We start from the raw sequence: 20,986 nt of genomic DNA, 5'->3' as shown, positions 1-20,986 counted from the left end.
ACCACTCCAAAATATAAGTCTACATTGAAAAATGTTATTGATGATTTGACCAAAAAATATCCTGCAAAATATCTTTTACTCCCACAAGAAATCATATTTTCTCCTGAATTAGTGCTAACAGATATTTACATTAGAGGACTCCGTATTTCAGAAACCAGTTATTTAATGCTCAATATTCTTTCCAGCAGATGAAGAGGTAGGTATATTTCCACACGAGGAAAAAAAAAAAAAAAAACAAACCAAAAAACCAAACCAAAAACTGTAACAGACACTGAGTTAAATCAAGTAATGTCTGAAAAGTCAAACACTGTTCTGACAGCACATAAACATAATGCGTCTGAAGATACTCTTCAAGGAGGACAAGAAAAGTTGCACATTCTGATTAGATAATATGTCATAATTTGAAATTTAATAATTTTCTGGAAAGAAAACACAAGTATCCAAATGCTACTTCCTTTCCTTCCCTCCCCCCCCACCCCCCAAAGAAATGTGGGTGCCAACAAAACTGCCTGTATCAATGGTAGTATTAACTTTGGACTGCTAAACATGGAATCAACTGCAATTCTTCCTTACATTCACCAACACCAGCAGTCTACAAGTTTACACAGAGACCATATGCATGATAATTACATAATTACAATAGAAATTCAACTTTAGTGTTGTTCTTAAAACAATCTTCATAAATAATGAAAATATCTGTGTTCTAGCTCTTCAGTAACCTAAGGTTAATTGGTACAGATAGTGGTTTTTTCTTCCTTTTATAAACCAAACCGGAGGTTCCTCACTGCCAACAATGGTTAAGGCCTGGATCAAGTTACTCTCCTTTTGCTTTTCCCTTTTTCTGCTTTTTTCCATTTTCCACCACTGCATTATTTTCTGGTTTGTTTACTCCATTTGCAACAGCACCATTTGCTATTTTGCCATTCTTTACAGGTTCCTTGGGCAGCTTATATGTCCGATAGTAGAAATTACCAAACAGGAAAATGAAGGTGACAGCATAGAAAATTACACCCCAGTGCATCCATTTAGGGAAAGGACAATCAATATAAATAGACAAGGCTGTGTGGCCAATAGTCACATGGAACTGCACCTGAAAGACAGAAAACATAGAATCAAAAAGGTCTGGATATATTCTGTAGGTCTGACTGCATCAATGTATACCAATGCATTAAGTTACGAAAACTGCTAAAGTGGGAGACGGTAGGGAAGCTGTATTTGGCTGTCACATCACGCATGCGCACATATGCTTAACCAGGAACATCAAATTTATGGCACTGGTTTTCAGAAATTGGCAAATGAGAAGACATTAAGAGATCTGGATTTTGAAAAAAACCCTTTTGAACAGGTTTTTACAACTCAGTTGAAACAACCAGTAAAGTAGTATTTAGACTTCACTCACACAACTCTTATCTACGCTGCATATTTTTTCAGAAATGAAATAAGTACTTCCATCTCCAGGAAGTATTCTAACTTGAGCTGCGAGTATCAGACAGGGAAAAACTTCTGGAATGAGCAGCATTTGTTCCAAAGCTCTGCAAATGCAAATCCACTCAGAGGCAATACCTTCTGAAAGAAAGGGAGAAATTTTACTTACCAATTGCAATATGGTCAAGTATCGCTTCCACCACAGGTACTTCTGAAATTTAGGTCCACAGGCAGCTAATCCATAATACATGTACATAATGACATGAATAAATGCATTCATCTGAGCTCCAAAAAAAGCTGTCCAGGAACAGAAGGGAAGATTGTAATGTAATTTTGAAAAAAGGAAGAAGTCTTTTATAGTATTTTTCAAGTGACAGTAGAATTTATAAAGTACAGGACACACCAGGCTTCCATCTTTGAAGTATCCAATAGTATAGTATAGACCTGACTGCCAACATGTGCTGACACAAAGAGCTTTTCATGCAAGTAGTATGTCACATCTTTCATGGAACTATTTATGCAAAAGCTTTTCGTAAGATTTTTCTTGAACAGACATAAATCGCACAGACTCCACATCAGTTACTGTAGTGTAAGTACAATTGTTTTGCTAAAGGATTATTAAAAGCGGTATTTGACAATGTAACTTATGAAGTATCAAGTTCTGAACTTAAATCTTTTAAACTATATTTAAATACAGAAGGTTCACTTCTCGGCAAGAAATCAAGAAACTCAGGCAGAAGTCTGACTAAAGAGGCTAAAAAAATCACACAAAGCAAAACTTCACTTGTGGTTGTAAGACGTTTAAGGGCATTGCCAAGTGAGTTTGTCTAAATTGCTCATCTTCAGTTTCATTATTTATGAGTTAAGATATCCAGCATTCTTAAATATGTAAATGTATAGTGCTGTGCTGGAAACAAAGACAACAGTTGTCATCTGCATTATGATCTTCTTGCTCTGTCAAGATTAGCAGCCATTTAACAGAAACAAATTATATCTTGTTAAGGTATTCTTACACTGCCAGAGAGGCTCAAAAAGGCTCTAATGTATAAGATCAGGGCAATACAGACAATAGCTGCTGACATCAAACAGCTCAGATGCCCATGTGGTCTAGACCCAGTTAGTTATAATAGGGTCTAGTTTATAATAGATCTGTCTGTGTAAGTGATGGGCTATCAACTAGAAAGCAGAAGACCATAGATCTATCCACATTTATACAGTAGTGCTACACAAATGCAGAAGACCAACTGTTGTTTTCCCTTTTGCAGGGGATAGAAACAAAGAGGCAGCACAAGAATACCAAAACTTGAAATAAATTTGGAAATAGTTGCAACTGTTGTATTGAAAATTGCAGGTATTCAGCATGAAAAGTCTGAAGAGGCAACAAGGGAGAGGGCATTTTGAGATATCCAGGGAATTTCTAAGTAAGACTACACGTAAGCATCTAGTCTCCAACAAACTTAGTTTATGGGTGCGGCAGCCAATAAAGGTCATGAAACATCTGGTTGAGTACCTGCATCCTGCAGACTACTTGGGAGAAACTCAAGGATAGTCACAGATACTCATTTTAAGTATTTCTTCTTATAATATAAGCAACCACTCAGTACAAGATATCTATAGTAAATGAGGGCATAAACCCCCCATGCATTACGTATTAACGTGGTTTGACAAAAAAAAATTCCAAAACTCTTAGTTTGTTGTGGTGTTTGCTATTTGTTATTTTCAGTGTCTTAAGCCTACAAAGCTCATTACAAACAAAACAAGGTATTTTCCCTGAATCCTCAGCTCTGTAGAGCTTATAATTTGAGAGAGACAAGGGAAAACAACAGGAACAAGGGTCCAATGCAGGCAAGGGAGAAGGCAGCAAGTAAAAAACAGAATAAAGTTCTTTGATGGGGGCTTTAGAAAGCAAGCAAGCAAGCAAAAAAAAAAAAGGCTGATCATGAATTATAGACTTGTGTCATTATGAATAGGTTTTAAAAGTTAATTGACAGATTAATTGGTTTTAAAAGTTAATTGACAGATTAATTGGCTCACCTTCAAGGGAAAGCTTCAGAATTTTATACATGCCTCTTTATAAAAAAGAAAGCAAACCTCAAACTCAGATACAATGCCAAAATAATGTCTCCACTAACTTCATTACATTTGCACACAAACTGTGGCCTATAATTAGATTTTGCAGTTCTCTGTATCTGCAAAAATTAAAGTTAGGCAAGACACATTTATCTTTCTATTTCATATGGAACAAGGATAATTTTGAAGACAGAACTTTAGGCTTGCAATTGATATCTATGAGGAAAAAAAAAAGTTTTGCAATTCATTAGATTATTGCTCTGTTATCTTTTCCTCCCCCATGTTTCCCACAGAGGAAGACTGTATGCATTAAAGCTACTGCACTGCTTCAGCGCTATTTAAAGTCTTGTCTATTATAACGTTAAGTCTACAAAAACTTTTTTCCATTGCTCCCAAACAATAACAGTTCTCCCTTGTGTCCAGTCAAACGGGTATGAGAGGAAGGGAACTCACCTTGTCCTCCTGCAACCCACTTAATACCAATCCACCACAAGGTGAACATGGTGAAATGGTGATAGACATGAAGGAAACTAATTTGGTTAAATTTCTTCCTCAGGATGAAGAATACTGTATCCAAATATTCAATTCCTTTAGAGACATAATACCACCATAAAGCAGCAGCTATCTGCAACAAAAAAAGACAACACAGAAATTTTAGTGATTCCAAGCTGAATGGAATAAAGTTTTCTCCACCTATCTGCTGCAAGAAAAGGGTAACTCTTTCCCAAATCCTGGTAAATCTTGAGGTGGAGTCATCAAATGTCTGACGGTATGAGAATAACAACAAAAACAATACTCCATTCATCTGTCCTGGAGATGGAAGTATTATTCTGAGTCTACTGCTCACAAATCACAATGGTAAAAAAGAGCTAACATAATTAAAAGCTTTGCCATCTCTGAACAGTTTACCAGTTAAACATAGGGAGTTTGTGTCCTTATTTTCTATCCAAAGCTTTGCGGGAGAAGACTACCACAGGGCTTCCTGTACTAATGAGGCAACACTTTGATGTGGTGAGAACAATGAGGCAGAAACATTATGATAAAATGCAGTTGCAAAGGTTGAAACCTTATATAAAATTCTTCCAGTACCACAGGCGTATGAGTAGGAAGATACCAGATCACTCTTACAAGCTACATGCAGTACAGATTTCGCATCCCTTAGAGCAATATTCCCCTCAGCTTCTTCTGGCCTGCTCAGTAACACCCCTCTGGAAAGCAGCATTCCCTCAGTGGCTCTCTGCCATTCAGGGAATAGAAGAACTGAGACCACGGAAGCCACACAATCTGCAGAGATATAACCCATCTATCCAACAGGGAAGTGCTACACACCCAAAATTCTTCTAATCCACCCATCACAGTGAATCTTGCCCAAGATGCAACATAAACATGTCTTCCTGCTGAAATCAGGATATTGTTGTACCAGGTAAAGCCCAGAAGCTCTGTGTAGCAATTTGCTAATACTATGATATGGGGGTATGGTACTGGTGGGGACTCCCTTCCAGATCCCAAAGCATAGCAACAAGTTTAGTTCCTGGCATTGTAAGTCATCTAGCTTGTTATGCAAGGGTGGGACCAGAACATATCCCAGATAGTGACTCACATAGAGAATGAAAAAAAAAAAAGAGAGTTGGAAATGGAACCACCAGGAAGGAGAGTAGGCAATGTCACAACACACTTATTTGTAAGAAGTTCATCTGGTCTTTCAGGGCTCCTCTGACAGCAAATCAGACTTTCTTACCTTAACATGGTATGAAATAACCCCACCACCCTGTCAGTCCCCAGAGGAGACAGAAGTTAAGACAGCAGTAGCTTCCCTTCCCAAATACACACGTACTGTTAGACAAGTGAGAGAAAGGGGAATCAGGAGAATGAGCAGTACAGAGCAATGCTACACCCCAGCATGGTGTATTCTTCTGCCTCTCCAAACCAGTGGGAAAGAAACGCATGTCTCTTCAGACCAAGTCTGTCACAGTCATAATTGGAGTGGTGAACGTTTTAGAAGAGATTGCAGCAGAAGCAAGAAAGCAGCACGGGAGCAGAAGAGTGCCGCAGATCTGCATTGCAGACTCTGCAGTTTCCCAAAGGGACTGACTGCACAACTTACTGTTGCCAAACTGCAGACTTCTATGTATCCGTTAATGAATACCCTTCTCACTCTCCGGACATGATCTAGCCTACTTCAGGTCTCAGGAAGAGGAAGCAGATTTTGTCAATTTTTTATATAAAAAGATACTAATATCTGTCAAAGTTGGAGAGAGGCTTAATGAGAGAAAAGTGACTCCCACAGATCTCGGAGTTCTCAGGCACACAGGCTAGCTGCAAGAACCATATATATATATATTGCTCAATATTGAGTACAGTTCTGCCTCTGGGACAGGTAGTTGGGTGTTTAATAACACCCGCATCAAGGCTTTGTCTCACACCCATGGATAAGCATAACAGTCCAGCATCTTTTACAGATCTTTGCTAAAGCTGCATCTCTTAAATAAATTAAGATAAGCATCTTTTCTCTCATGAGTTAACAATAAACACTTTGGACTGTATCCATAAAATGACAAGCCCGCACTACAATACTCAAGCTCTTCGGAAGTCCTTCCTTTCGAGAAACTTCTAAAGAATCAATAGGTCAGTTGCAAGCAAACTGCCATAAAAACTCTTATAAAGCCGATGTGCATTTTGTTAAAGAAACAGTGGAACACCACACCAAATAGCCAAGAAGCAAATAGCCAATTTACTGCATGGCAGAGAGCAAAACAGAGTAAAATCCAACAAAACCCCCTTGATTTATGCCCAAGATGCCACAGGTTCACTACATGCTCCTGGACAAGTCATTTAACACACCTCATTCCTCTTCTTTTGAATTCCGCCTGCCTTGCACAGAAGGTAATTACAGCCTGTGAATCAAAATCAGCTAAACTTGTGATCAAAATGCTTCCCATCACTTAAGAACAAAACCAACCTCCATTTCTTTGCAGGATTATACCTGCTGATTTTTGTACTCCTGGAGATTTTTTTTTGCCTGACAGCTCTTTTGCTGTCTTCCTATCATCAAATTTTACTACCATTTATTCACAAACCTGATAGGTTTCATGTACTGATGATCTATTTCAGTGCGTCCAGTGACTTATGCAGATGTTTTAATCATTAGCTTATAGATGCAGAAAAAAAACGAAACAGATGTTAAGTCATTTGCCCGAGGCCATGCATGCAATCAGTGACAGAGGGCAGAAATAAAGAAGAACAATACCCCAAGGTGTAACCTATGTCAGCAGCAGATGGCTACTATTAAACTTCTGCAAAGCATCAGAAGTTAGGACCTAACTGTAGCCTTTCTTTGGACATAGCATAAAAGAAAGATTTAGTTTAAAAGAAAATATGCATTGAAAAGACATATTCTTGAAATGATTCACACTAGTCACAACTATGCCGTTTCTGGCAATTTTTATACGCGCCAATCTAAGTCTGTTAAAACACCAGATGGCACAGAAAGATTACATTACAGCCTTGGATTAAGGAGGTCAACAAGAGGTCCAATCCCATGACCTCTGCCTGCTGCAGGGTTTTTGAACAGAGGGCTGTTTTAACACGGGACTCTCTTCCTGCATCCTCCTTCCTCATTTCAGTTTGGAGACAATTATCCATTAAGGGGTGTGAAGGGACAGGTACTTCTTAGAAGGTAACAGCAACATGAAAAACTAGAGTGGTTTTTAAAGTGAACTCTTTTCCCTGCTTCAATTATGGAATTTTGTTCACAAGACCATGAAGTCTATTTTGTTAAGTCAAGTTCCCTTTTCACAGAAGTTTAAAATAAATTATTATTATATTTATTTCATAAGAGGAAACTACTCAAGCTCTAGACATAAATACAAACAATGTAGATTACTATTAGAATACAGAACACAACCATAGCTCAACTTTATGATTACAATCAGCACACTTGAAACCAGGAACTAAGTCACACAGTCTCAGATTCCTAATTCTTAGCTGTTCAGGAATGCCAATGAAATAGATGAATCTTGACCTGGGAAACAAGGACACACAAACGTAAGCAGAGGGAGAGAGTGACTACTCACAGACACTAACATGCTTTAAGTTAGTGTTAGGAAATCGTTCACTCCAAATACTGGAGGTTTCAAAGGAGTACCACAAAGCATGGATTTAATACCTCTGCCTTTTGCATTTATTTTTTTGACTCTTAAGCTATAAGAAAAAATGTTCTTCCAAGATGCATCTGCAGCTCCTTCAAAATCCTTTCTCAGGGATTTTTTCCCCCCTTTTCTTTCTTGTCTATGAACATTTTAATTTTTTGTATAACCAGTTACAAAATGCACTCCTTAACTTCCTGCCAGCAGTCAGTAAGATCGCTACCTACTACACCCAGAAGATAATTCCTTTAGAAAGGAGTTTATTTCTGCAAACATTTCTGCAACTGTGGAATCTAATTTCCATCCCTGCTTGCTCCAGTTAGTTATTACCTCTTGTAGAACAACAGCCAAGGCAGCCTGGATGACACTTACAGGTGTAGATAGGTTCAAAACATAAGCAGAAGGACCAACTTCTCCATACTATGTGTAAACTACCTACAGAATTAGTCGTCAGTATAAGCCAGAATCTTGACAAAGTTGAGACATACAGACAAATTCATGGAAGAACATTCCCTTAAAAACTGGCAAAACAAGGAGTCTATGTCTAACAAGAGGTGTGTGAGCTACCGATTGCTGGTGTTGCTAGACTATACAGGGGAAGTGCCACCACATGCCCTTACACCGTTCCCTTGAAATCACCATGGGCTTACTGTTTTGACACATGATGAGGGTTGGAGAGGAGATGAAAGACATTCTTCTCTGGCACCCAGGATAGCAATTTTTTTTTTTTTTTTCTGAACTATTTGCCAGCTCTCTGTACTCCCTTGAGGAACAAAGGAAGGTTTCTTGACCCCTCATTTTAAGCAAGAGCTTTGGTCAAAAGGGGCCACTACATGGCAACATCATAGTGGCACATTCCCCAAAAGACAGAAACAGAGGTCATATCAGGGCTTCTATGTTGCCATTTAGACCACCATATGCAATTAGCTTCACATTTCTCAGTATTTGTTCCAGCTTTCTAAGCCCCACAATAAAGTCATACATGAGGCTGTTACTTTCCAGACCATGTTCCATAATGCTTTCTGGGCTCAGCGCTGTTTCCATTTGAGTTAGTCCTGGTCTCTTTATCTGATTAATACAGGATTTATTCACTCATTCTTTTACAAGAATTTTACTAATTTTACTGCTGCAGCGCAGCATTCCTCTTCACAGAAAACCCCCAGGCCAATAGATACCAGACATTTAGTATCTAGATCTATTAAAAGAGTGTGAAACGTGCTACAAGGTTTATCAATTCTAAACTCAAAACTGCAAAAAGAAGTCTACATTTACTTACATCTTATATTACAGGTTTATATTATGAAAAATGATGGTGAAAGGAATTCTGAGGAGGTTTTGGAGTTTTTGCTGCCCTACAGTATCAAAACCCAACAATGTACTTTCTAAATGTGGAACATGATACACTGTAAAGCAGGCCAGAAATGTAACCCAGACTCTTTAGTTAGACAAAGTAAACTTGTGGAAAGTGTAGTTTTCTACCTGTGACTTATTTACCTTAATTGAGAATTCATTTAAAAGAACTACCAGATAATGATCAAGATAAGGCTCTTCACTGATAACACACTATATACTTGCCATAACAGTTTGAGAGAACTAAATTTTCCCTGCTTCCTCAACTGTCTCAGTTGTAAACTGAACACATTACAATTTAAAACTTCAGCAATAAAGGTTATGCAAATCCACAAATTTAAAAAAAAAAAAAAATTAAAAGTCAGGAAATCCAAAGAGTAGATATTGCTAGAGCAACCTTTCCTTTCCCGACATCTCATGTACAATAAATACATTGTGCAGGTCATTTTGCCTTTATTTAATTGCATAATAATGTTTTGTTTGCCACAATGAAAAAAACAGAAAATAATTCTTTTGAGCAGGTCTGACCCCTCCTCAGCCTCGCACAAACAAGTGCACCTAAAAGTGAGGCCATGAAACAGAATTTTTGCATACCAAAAGTCATTACCTCTTGTACTTAGCTAACACACAAATTCCTTCAATATATGCCATGCCAGTCCTCAATTGCATCCAGCTGAGTACAAGGGCATTCTATTTTGCTTATCTATTGAAAAAAAAAAATCTGTCAAGCATTTGTTATACTTGGCTAGATTTTGGTTTTAAACAAAATTATTAACAGAAGTATTCTAGTGACTGAAATAGTGACTGCACAGTACTGGCAGTGTAAGGTGAAAGACAGGCGACTACCTTAAAGCCAATAAAAATCTACACACGGATTTGTTCTGCAATGTCAGTCATTACACATAATGTGCAAGACTCAAAACTATCCTTCTCACCACCAGCCCTGCCATGTGAAGAAGCTTTTGAGTAATACTACCGATGAACAGGCACATTGCAGACACATTTTTCAAAATATGTTATAAATAATAAATGTATTTAGACTGTAACACACTTCAATTACATTTTCAGGAACATGTTCTAATCTGCAGGTGAAACTTGCAAGAACAGCTGAGAGACTCAAGTGTCAGAAGATAAGGTTTAGTACATGAGCTAATCAACAGCATTACGGAAATTTACAAGCATCTGCACTTTGATTTTAATTTGAATGCTTTCCAAAAACCACACATTTGAAATCTAAGCTTCTACAATGAAATGTACTGATAATACATTTGCCAGAAGCCAGCAAGACCTCATGAAACCTAACATGGGTAAAGGAGACAAAAAGTTGCCTCATCAGTATGAGCAAAGTGCAACCACAGTACATGCTGACAAATCTTAACTTGCTTTGATCTAGCTAGAACACTACACCTTTACTGCGGTTACCTTGGTATCATAAACTTCAGCAAGGTCTAGGAACCAAAGTACGTGTGCAAAGTTTATCTTGGGTTGTACAATCACGGATGAAGACAAGGATGCTATCTTTAAGACTTCCCTTACTTGTAGCAGTCAGATGAAAGTTAAAGTCAATACACTGATGCACTTTGATCAAACCTGCTATGTGCAATGTAGTCAAACCTGTAGTGGTCTATGAGAATATAACGGGATACAGTCATGGCTGACAGTAGAACTTTGGAAAGGCTATTTTCAGACAAGACTTAAACCATCATGTAGTGCTATCTATTACACACATTCATATAAAGATACAAAAAAGAAATACTCACCCTAACTTCATAAACATTATCTGAATAATCCACAGTCTGGCAGACATAGCTGTACCCTCGAGCTCTTGATGACAAAAACAGCTGAAAATATTAAAGTCATACATGAGGGGAAAGATGCTACATAAAACAAGTTCATAACAATTATCAGCAAATTTCTTGCTACATCAAACTTACCTGAACAGAAGTATTTAATATGTCCTTATCAGTCCTGAGAATACTATTGAAGAAAGCCAATATTTAGTTCTAAAGATCTGTTGTTACACAGTACCTTTTTTTTTGTAAATTAAAGAGAAAATATTTTTTTTTCCTGCATGTATCTGCCCAGATAATTAGAGCCCTGCATAACTTTGTAAGAATTCCAGTATGATCTTAAGATATTCAAACACGAGTATTCCCTCTGACGGCTCTAGCTTCAGAGACAGAAAATACCTAATTGCTTTCACTATGAATGACAAAAACACTTTCACTATGAATGACAGGGATTAGATAATTCGGATCTACTATTCTTAAAACAGTACGCCAATCAAAACCCAGAAAAAAACCCTCTACAGCCAATGCTAAGCCCCCATAAAACATATTGAGAGAAACTCAATATGTTTGAGACAAGACAAATTCCTCATTTTTTGCCAAAAGAAATGGCATAAAGCATATGAAATGCTCCTGTAGGACCACTCTAAATAAAGCAAGTTGCAATAACCTGAACAGGAGAAGACAAACTTGACATTTGTGCAAGTTCCCATTGGAAAGAAGAACACCTGCCTAGACCTGTACAAGGTTCAAGTAGCACTTCTAATCTTGACATTCATAAACATTATGATCCAAGATTGTTTAAAGTCAGGTAATCCCACCCTGTTAAGGATCAAAACCAGAGAGCAGTGGAGCAGACATGACCTGCAAATTGTGAGATGTAAAAGCAAAGAAGGGTGATACAAAAAGATGTCCAAAATAAACATGAGTAGGCACTGACTATTCTTATCGCTGACCTGACTTCCATCTTATTTAGACTGAACTCGAGTTTACTTTGGTATCTCATCTTGCACACAGCACTACGAGTGCAAACAGACGCAAAGACAAGCGTTATCCAGATAAAACCAATACACAAAAGCTTGTGAAACTCTGGTCTTATTTGCTGCACGTCTGTCGAAGTAGGGAAGTGAAAGAACTATCCAGAGATGATCCTAAGAAACAAACTGAACTACTTCTGCATCATCCAAGTCCATTTACAAACTGCTGTAACACCACTACTCTCCAGTGCGGTCCCACACAGGCATGAGCACATGTGACAATTTCAGAGAAGGGCAGAGAACAGTTTAGTCCGTGCTATTATAGAAACTAACCAATCTCTACTGCTGCTTACTGGGTAACTTGAGCAAGGTTCACTTGGCAAAAGGCAGTAAATTGACTTCACCAGACTGCCTCAAAGTAAATAAGAAATTCAAGATTTTATGACAAAATAGGGGTTACGCATCCAGGATGTCTGCATGTTCTAAGCAAAATTTGCTCCTAATTTGAATCTGAATTCGAGTCCAACATATGGGAGTCTTGGACTAGACAACCTAGCAGTGTTTTATGGACTTATCATTTTAACATGAATTATCATCACAGATGAACAATACAGTTTGCCATCAGGATGATTATTTAAATAACATTTAAAGGCATTTCACATTCAAATTCTGTTCCCAGCAACACCTGGAAACTTTAGCGTCATTCACAAAATACAAACTGTGTATCATTTTACTCATAACAATTACATTACTTATGCAAATTACAACAGTGGCACACTGGTATTGAAAACCTAAGGAGGATTGAAGCAGAAGTTGCCTTGTTAAAGGGAACAATTGAAACTTGAATACATTCCTCCTATCAGTGTCTAAGATCAAGAAAAGACACTTCCTGTAAATGCTGTATCCATAGCCTTAACATCCACGGAGTAACAACCCGCCATTTGAAATTGCAAGAAACTAGAATCTCTGTGTTTAAAATTGTGAGCCTATCAGAAGCAAATGTGTATTTGCAGTCCCATTCATTTTTATGTTAATTTAGTGATTTGGAAATGCCATACAAACACATGTGTTATCCCATAAGCAACATAGGTTTGAACATTAATCGACCACAAGCCTGTATAATTCATCTTGTGGATAAACCAAACCAATTTAAAAGAACAAGTGAAAAAGACAGACATGGCAAAAACACTGCAGAATTAATTTCAGAGGAGTTTCAGTTTTAACTTGCCAAGATGACTTGATTTCATCCATTCTCACAACTATCGTTGGGTGTCAGCATTAAATTCTGTTGTACCTGTAGTATTTTGTTACTTAGCTTCATAGTGCAAGGAAACAATTTAGACAAAGTGACAACTGAGGTGTGATGACTAAAATTTTACTGAACCATGTCTTAAAAGGCTGAAATCAGTTAACGATTTTATTATAGAAGCTCTGGGGAAGGGTCAATATGCAGGTGATCATCAGATACGCCATGCTTTCCTGGCAAAAGTACAGAACAGACCAGCCAGAAAAAGAGTTCTGCAATGCTGTAATTTTAACTGTTCTGTTCATTTGCTTACTTCTGGAAATGGATTTTGCAAATTTATGATCCAAAGTCTTCCAGGAAGACGACTTACAATCCACATGAGCAAAGTCACAGCAGCATAAGCTACTCATAAGCATCAGCCGTTTAGCTACTGCTAATGAGCTGAACCACTGCATTGTTACTAGTCATTTCCTCTGTAAAGAAAACCTAACAAAGGAGAAATGCAGCAACCTTGAAATGTATTGAAATTAACACACTCAGAATGTTGCAAACCAAATATTAGAAGATTGTATCCTTTTATTTTTATTTAAAGATACAGTTCATTTTATTTTTATTCTTATTCTAAAAGATAACTTACAGACATGATACTTTTCCTCACTACAAACAATGGACATCTGAATTTCTAAAAATGATAAACACACTGAAGGCACCAACAAACAGCTCAATTTCTAACAAGATACACTCTGACACCCTTTAGGATTATTAAAAAGAAAAACAAAACAAAACAAAAATCACTTACAAGTGTTAAATTTCTACAGATTTTTAGTTAATCTGTTCAGTATTAGCACTGACATAAATCTAAGAAGAACTTGGAATAGCTAGTGCACAAATTCTCTCTATAGATTCATTTAGTGCATTTATTCTCAAACAGAACATATCTAGCTACAGAAACACTCACATCAAAGGCAAACTCAGCTTTAAAAGTCTATGCAAAACATTAACCCTCCATAGACATCATGAATATTTAAGATTATTTTCATTTTGCAATCTGTAGAGACCCTCAGACTTAAATAGGAATTCCCTCCTGCGAGAGGGCATACACACCTCTTTAAAAATGAAGAAGTTGAGTAGAACCATTCCAAAGTTGTAAACAACCAACAGGAAACGTAACTGGAAGGGCTCTCTTGTCTTCATCCATTTGGGGCCCAGCCAGACAGTGAGGAGATAAATAGTGCTTATAGTCAGTGTTGGAAATGGAGACTGCATCAAGGGCCAATCATCAACACGTTTGTCTAGGGGGGGTGAAGCAAACAGAAGGCGTCAACAGGTCTGAACAAAATATATTTCATCACCATTTTAAGCATTGCATTTGTTAAGTATTATTCTCTCTTGGAATAGCTGCATCAGATAGTAGAAACACAATACGCTCATTCTTTCTAGAAAGGTTAAAGAAAATAGTTTAAAAAACCCCCACCATATCACATTACCTTACACAGAGGTTCGTTATGTCACGCAAGTTCTATTGTCCAGTTCTACAATTGACAACAATAAAGCAAATAGAATCACATGAGCCCAAACCCAACCCAACCCACTAATCCCCCAAAAAACAGTTTTGCTTGTGATGAATAGTGACTGCAGCAGCAACACAACCAAATATTCAACACCACTGCAAATGAAAGATACACAAATTTGGCAAAACACTGATAGAATTAATAGCTTTTATCAGTTTAAAATCAGGGACTAGAAAGCCTCCAACTAGTTTTACACAGGTTACATGATGCTAACCAAGTACCTTTGCTATTTGATGTAGGTCAGTCTCCTGTTTCAGACAGAATACTAACAATGTTACTGGTAAACAACTAAATAAAAGAGTTTAAAGGGATGGTTCTAGTTAGACTAATCTGTTGTGCCATATGGGAGATAAAGGTTTTATTTACAGTCTCCTTCAGTCACTCACGGGATCCAGAGTTACACATACTCTAGGGTCCAGAATATGCTATATTAAGTTCTGGATCTGTATCAAAAAAGCACTCTTACCCTGATGAACCAGTGACATCTAGGATTAGAAGATGGCTCTGCTACAGAGGAGGGAAGGGAGAGATGACAGTGACACCTCCTTGCTCAGTGCTTCCTTCCCCCCACATGAAGGCTAATCTCTAGTTAGAGCAAGAGATAAAAGGTAACTATTCCATAACTATCAATACACCACACAGTTCTATGATACTAACTGGATTATTTTCCACATGCTTATGCCAGTTGGGAGTTCAGATGGAAATCAAACCACAGGGCTCCTTGGGATGCTCAGACATCTAAAACACCTGCCTTTAGTAATTTGTGGGCAAACTCACAAATCATAAAATCATAGAATGGTTAGGGTTGGAAGAGATCTCAAAGATCATCTAGTTCCAACCCCCCTGCCATGGGCAGGGAAATAGTAATGGAAATAGTAATGCAGAGGACAAGTTTCTTCTGGAGAACTGTTTTTCTTCATGGCAATCCAAAGACAGTGAAAAAAAAGCCTATAACATAAAATTAATTCCTGATCCCAGGTATACTAACAGGGAAGTTAGAAAACTCTTCTTATCTAGAAAATGAGGAACTCCGATTCAATGAGGAAAGTACAGAGTGTGTTCAGAAGAGGGCCACAAAGATGATCCAGGGGCTGGAGCACCTCTGCTATGAGGACAGGTTGCGGGAGCTGGGATTGTTCAGCCTTGAAAAGAGAAGACTTCGGGGGGACCTAATAGCTGCCTTCCAATACCTGAAGGGAACCTACAGGAAGGCTGGGGAGGGACTTTTTACTGATAGGACAAGGGAAAATGGGTTTAAATTGAAGGAGAACAGATTTAGATTAGATCTTAAGAAGAAGTTCTTCAGTACGAGGGTGGTAAGAGACTTTGGAATAAATTGCCCAGAGAGGTTGTGGATGCCCCCTCCCTGGAGGTGTTCAAGGCCAGGTTGGATGGAGCCTTGAGTAGCCTGGTCTAGTTGAGAGGCGTCCCTGCCCATGACAGGGAGGTTGGATTAGATGATCTCTGAGGTCCCTTCCAGCCTATGCCATTCTATGATTCTATGATACAGAAGAGCACTGCCACTACTTCTCCTCAACTTCTTTCTTGTTTCTTTGCTTGCCCTTAACATCATAAATAAGAACCTCATTTTAGGAGCAGATTTCATGAGACTCTCTATTTCTAATAAACGACACATACTGTGATCTACAGAAAGACAGCGTGCATAGCACTGGCTCTTCTTGCTTCCAGCTGATTTAACAATACTCGATCTGCACACTGCAAGTAAGATGCTAGGAGGTCTAAAAAGAAGTGGAAAAGAAAGAGAAACCAGCCTAGCTGCTTTCACTATGGCTGTTAATATCAGAAGATAAAAGTCATCCTTATGCATGGAAACCTCCAGCAAACCTGACGCTGCCAGAACGACATGAGTCAGCCTTGCAGCCACAGCCACCAACAGGAGCCAAGGGCAAGACAGGGCAAGGAGTGGCAAAAAATTCAGATAGATTGGCTGGAGAAACACAGGCAGTGAAACAGAACTGAAGAAGGCGAGAGAAGACAGGTAGTTACCTCTTACTTTTCAGCAAGTCCCTGGAACAGACACTTCTATTACAATATAATGTACTCTCTGTAAAACATGAGAACCATTGCTTTATATTACAGTATAGTGTCTTGGGATGGAAAGGAACAGTTTCATTTCCAGACCTCACAGAATGCTACCTATTGAAGTTGAAATCACACTGCTGTGTTGCGATTATTACACCGATATCTCCCTCACGCTTTACTTCCTGCTTGCTTTTAGCGATTGCTCTACCAATCTCAACTTAAAAATAAAAGATAACGCCATTTAATAGACGAGAGAAATGGAGAACGTCATCGTCCACCTGATACGAAGTAACGGGCAAAGATGCATCTCCACCAAGCAAGAAGAAAGGTGTCACTTCTTAATTAAGAGACAGCTCTGGGAATAGCCAATGTCTGACAAGCTCTAATCAAATCCGCATCTCACTTCAGGCTCTGTAGCATGTAAAGAGCTAAAAGCAGGTGAGGCAAGGGACTCGGTTGCTTTCCCAGCCTTCTTGCACTAAGCAATATAAAGAGGCAAGGACATACCAGAGAACTTGTCTTCTATTTTCTAACCTAGAGTTTCATGGTATCCTGAACACTAAAGTGACAATACGAAAAACATGAAAAAGGAAGAAGATTTGAATTTTACCCAGGAGTTAAACACCACCACCCGCTGCTGAAAATAGGAAACCATGACCTATTCCAGATTTCTGTTTGTGGCAGGAGAAAAAGATTTCTAGAGGGAAGAATGAGGATTCACTAGAGGGTGAAAGGAAAGACAAAGGGACAGCTTTTATGAAAGCCCAGCTGCAAGTGAACTTTGCCTCATGCTTCATCAGTGCTGTAAACAATTCTTTCACTTACTTTCCACAAATACCACAAATGGAAGAACTTAACAGGAAAAAAAAAACCAAAAGATATCTTTAATTAACTCTGACAACAACGTAAGAGCACCTGGGCAGCTGCCATTACACTTCCATACCTACATCATGGTTTCAGCCTGTTACTTTCCCTCTCCACAGGGTTTCTGGACAGTGACCACCACATCTCAGAGAAAACTCTTAAAGTATTTGCAAGAAAAGCATAGGTTACTGATACAGACCGCATAACACAGTGCCCAGGGAATCTATCTGATTGGGATTTTGAGGGCCTGACCTCTCCTAGGACAATGAATTACAGTTTGAACACAAAATGTATGAGAGGAAATACCGTAGGCAATTCAGTTCTGAAGTACATGCTGGACAAAACAGAAGCATACTAACAGTCAAACAGCTTGGATTTATTTTGGGGGCATTTAGGAGACTCTGCATACGATATTTTTTTTTTTTTTACTAATACTGTGGCATCAGAAAACATGCTACTATTCATCCCAGAACTTGCTAGATTTAGTAACTTGTTCATCACAAGATCTGGCCTGGATAATGCAAAGTAATCTGTTCAGTTTTAAATCAGCTCCACGCACCATTCTTGTTGCCCAGAAGGTGTTACAAAACCAGTTTCATTTCAGTTAACCAGGCGAGCCGGCTTGTCTGTGTTCTGCACAAAAAACACAGTTACATACAGACCCTTGTTCTAAACTTTTCAGATACCCTCTTTCAAACCAAGAAAAATTCACTCTCTTAAGTCATGTGCTTAAGTGACAAACCTCCCAAGCTACTCCAACACCTTCCTCCTTCCCACCCTCCCACCCCATTTTAGCAAAAATAGCATAATTTTGTGTCCTACTTACTAGCTGGTGCTGATGCCCACAAATGATTTCTGCAAATTACAGAGAACTGCGATAGCTTAAGGGGACATATGAGTGTGTTAAATCCTTCAGTACTTCACACATGATAGGTACATTACTACCTGAAAGATGAAATAAGATTGAAATAAAAAGGCCAGCTCCCTGAATTAAACAATTCCTCCAACTGCTTTGAAGCAAAATGACCAATGCCTTTACCTGATTAGAATTGACAGAGACTGACTGAATCTTTCAGGGGATTAATGCGTTTGTCTTTCAAATCCTAAGACCCAGATTCTAATTTGATCACAAAGAAAATGTCTGTTGTGATGGCATAGCCTGTAGTATAGCGCTTTTTTTGTAAGGTGAGAGAAGTTTTAGAACAAACATTTAAAGTTGCACACAATCATAAAAGTGAATCCAGAGAAGAATAAGGCATCTGCTAACATGTTCCTGATAGAAAACTACCGTTATTTAAGGAAAGAATATGAAATGTCTACATACACAAGGTTTTCCTGTCATTTTGTGTATATACACATTTTAAAGTTTTACATTGCAAGGACAAGACAAGAAATAGAAGAACATATATATTTTTAAAACATATAAATATATAATGTATTAATATATAAATATATTAAAATAATTTAAATCACCCCGAGACACCTACCCTTGCAAGATTTAATTCTTTACGTGGGGCAACTAACAGGAAATACACACATGCACCCTTCCGATTTCTTCCTCCACAGCAAAAACAAGAGCAGGATCAGCGAAAAAGACTACATATCCTACCCAGTAATGTCCAAAGAGGACATAATTAACCTATATTGAAATATGGAAGGCAAATGAAGATGAATTTCAGTTAAGTACAGCTGAACTGATGGTGATCTAGTTAAAAATCACAAGAAACTTCTGTGAAACGTACTGTGTTTTAATACGCAAATGCTTCTGTTAAATGTGGTTCAGCACTGCCTTTCCAACAGAGAGAATTTTACATGGTTAAATCTCCTGCGTATTTCTGAGCCGAGGATCAATTTTTTTTTTCTTTCTTCAAGAAGTAAAAACTTCAAAAAGAAGCAAACAAATGCATAGCACAGTCGTTCCTACATTCATCAGGAGAAATCCTGAAACAGTACAATGGTGACTGTCCCTGCTTTTAATATTAGCTTTAGAGGAAAATATTACATAACTAACATACATCACTTTTGAAATTCCCCGCAGTCATATTAGATTCAAAAGCAATACTTAGCAAGTATTTTTACTTTATAGCTAAGGAATACCTATGTTGTTAAAGTCGCTCCTCACTAATTTATCTGGAGAGCCTTTCAAAGTTATTAATAGCTATCGATACTATTCTCAGCGCAAAGACACTTACAGTGCCAATCCAGCACATCCATCTGTCCAATTACATTTCTAAAGACACTGCAGAAATGATGGTGACTGTTCTCAACAGGGAGAGCTCTCTGCAGACCACACCATGTATTTCAACAAGAAGTCCTCTCAAAGCCCAATCTCAAGTTTAAGAAAGATTTCCGTCAGCGAGAGAAATTTTAATTCCACAACATAAGGAAGGTAAACCGGTATTATCTAACTGGAGTATTATTCTATAAACGACACTGTTTTAATTATCTAAGCATTTCACACATCTTCGTAGCTGCACTAGCACTGTAATTGAAGGACATTGCAAAATGAAAACACGTACTATGTAAGAAAACACGTGAGAAACACAACTGCATGCACCTTAAAACGTTTACAAAGCTTTCACATTAAATTCATCTGCAGTATTTCAGTGCCCTCCTCTCCTCCTTTTCTTTCTGGTTACGGATTAATATTCTATGCAACATACTACTCCTGAATTTGTATTATAAATACAAATTATTGTATTGTAAATACATGTCAGTCTTGTAAATATTTAGAAGTGAATATAAGGTTCACTGTGGCTATACAATCATTGCAGACTGGCTCAGTTGAAAGTAAACTCAAACAAGCATCTACATGATTAGACCCTTTAATGATTAGACATTTAAACTAAATGAATTAAGTGATGCATCAGAATCATTTAAATGAGCATTTACTGCTACCAGTTTGTAGAGATGCTAAGAAAAAAAGCTCAGTCTTTGACTAACTAAAACCTCAGAATGTACAAATGGAACAACAGCTGAAGCTTCAAACTTAGTCTTTAAAACAGTACATGACTACTTACACGGGCTGCACAACTTGAGACTGAAGACTGTTAGAGAAGTCCCACTGCAGACTCAAAATTATATATATCTTTAGATTGAATACCTATAGAAGTTAAATTTTTCTATTAGTTTATTACAATTTTAATAGGGCAGTTTATAAAGAGGTCTAAAATGAATGACTATTTTAAAGATCTCCAGCACTTGAATTAATTTGTCTGCTTTGATATTGATTATTCATTGCACATATTACACTTTAATCCTCGTTTATCTCAGTTTATCAAGTTTCTTTATGATAAATCCTATGATAGAGGATTGAAGCGAGTGCATGAACTAAAATAACATGCCTACTGCCTCACTCCTATTTAATTAACAAAAAAGTCTATGTCCTCCTAGGAGGGATTGTGCAGACAGATTGCTGCAGGAAAGCAAAAAGATTGGGACAGAAGCGTAAACTAGACATAGCTTGTTTCTCACCTTCATCTCACCTATCATACTTGGCAATGTCTGC

At 37.9% G+C, this 20,986-nt stretch overlaps 1 protein-coding gene across 1 annotated transcript in view; it reads right to left on the bottom strand.

The window, feature by feature from the left end:
* Positions 1 to 814: 814 nt before the first annotated feature.
* The window catches only part of ELOVL4 (ELOVL fatty acid elongase 4), a 32,374-nt gene continuing 12,202 nt past the window's right edge, over positions 815 to 20,986 (bottom strand). Inside the window, exons 2-6 of the mRNA XM_086608253.1 lie at positions 14,105 to 14,292; positions 10,751 to 10,831; positions 3,949 to 4,120; positions 1,595 to 1,722; positions 815 to 1,090 (exon numbers count right to left, since the gene is read on the bottom strand). Of these exons, the coding sequence (XP_086464379.1) occupies positions 815 to 1,090; positions 1,595 to 1,722; positions 3,949 to 4,120; positions 10,751 to 10,831; positions 14,105 to 14,292 (845 nt within the window). The remainder of the gene's footprint in view (positions 1,091 to 1,594; positions 1,723 to 3,948; positions 4,121 to 10,750; positions 10,832 to 14,104; positions 14,293 to 20,986) is intronic.

The sequence above is a fragment of the Tauraco erythrolophus genome, chromosome 2 (genome assembly GCF_009769465.1).
Source record: "Tauraco erythrolophus isolate bTauEry1 chromosome 2, bTauEry1.pri, whole genome shotgun sequence".
NCBI lineage: Eukaryota > Metazoa > Chordata > Aves > Musophagiformes > Musophagidae > Tauraco > Tauraco erythrolophus.
Note: the sequence above shows the minus strand (reverse complement) of the source record. Positions and strands in the feature narration are given on the sequence as shown.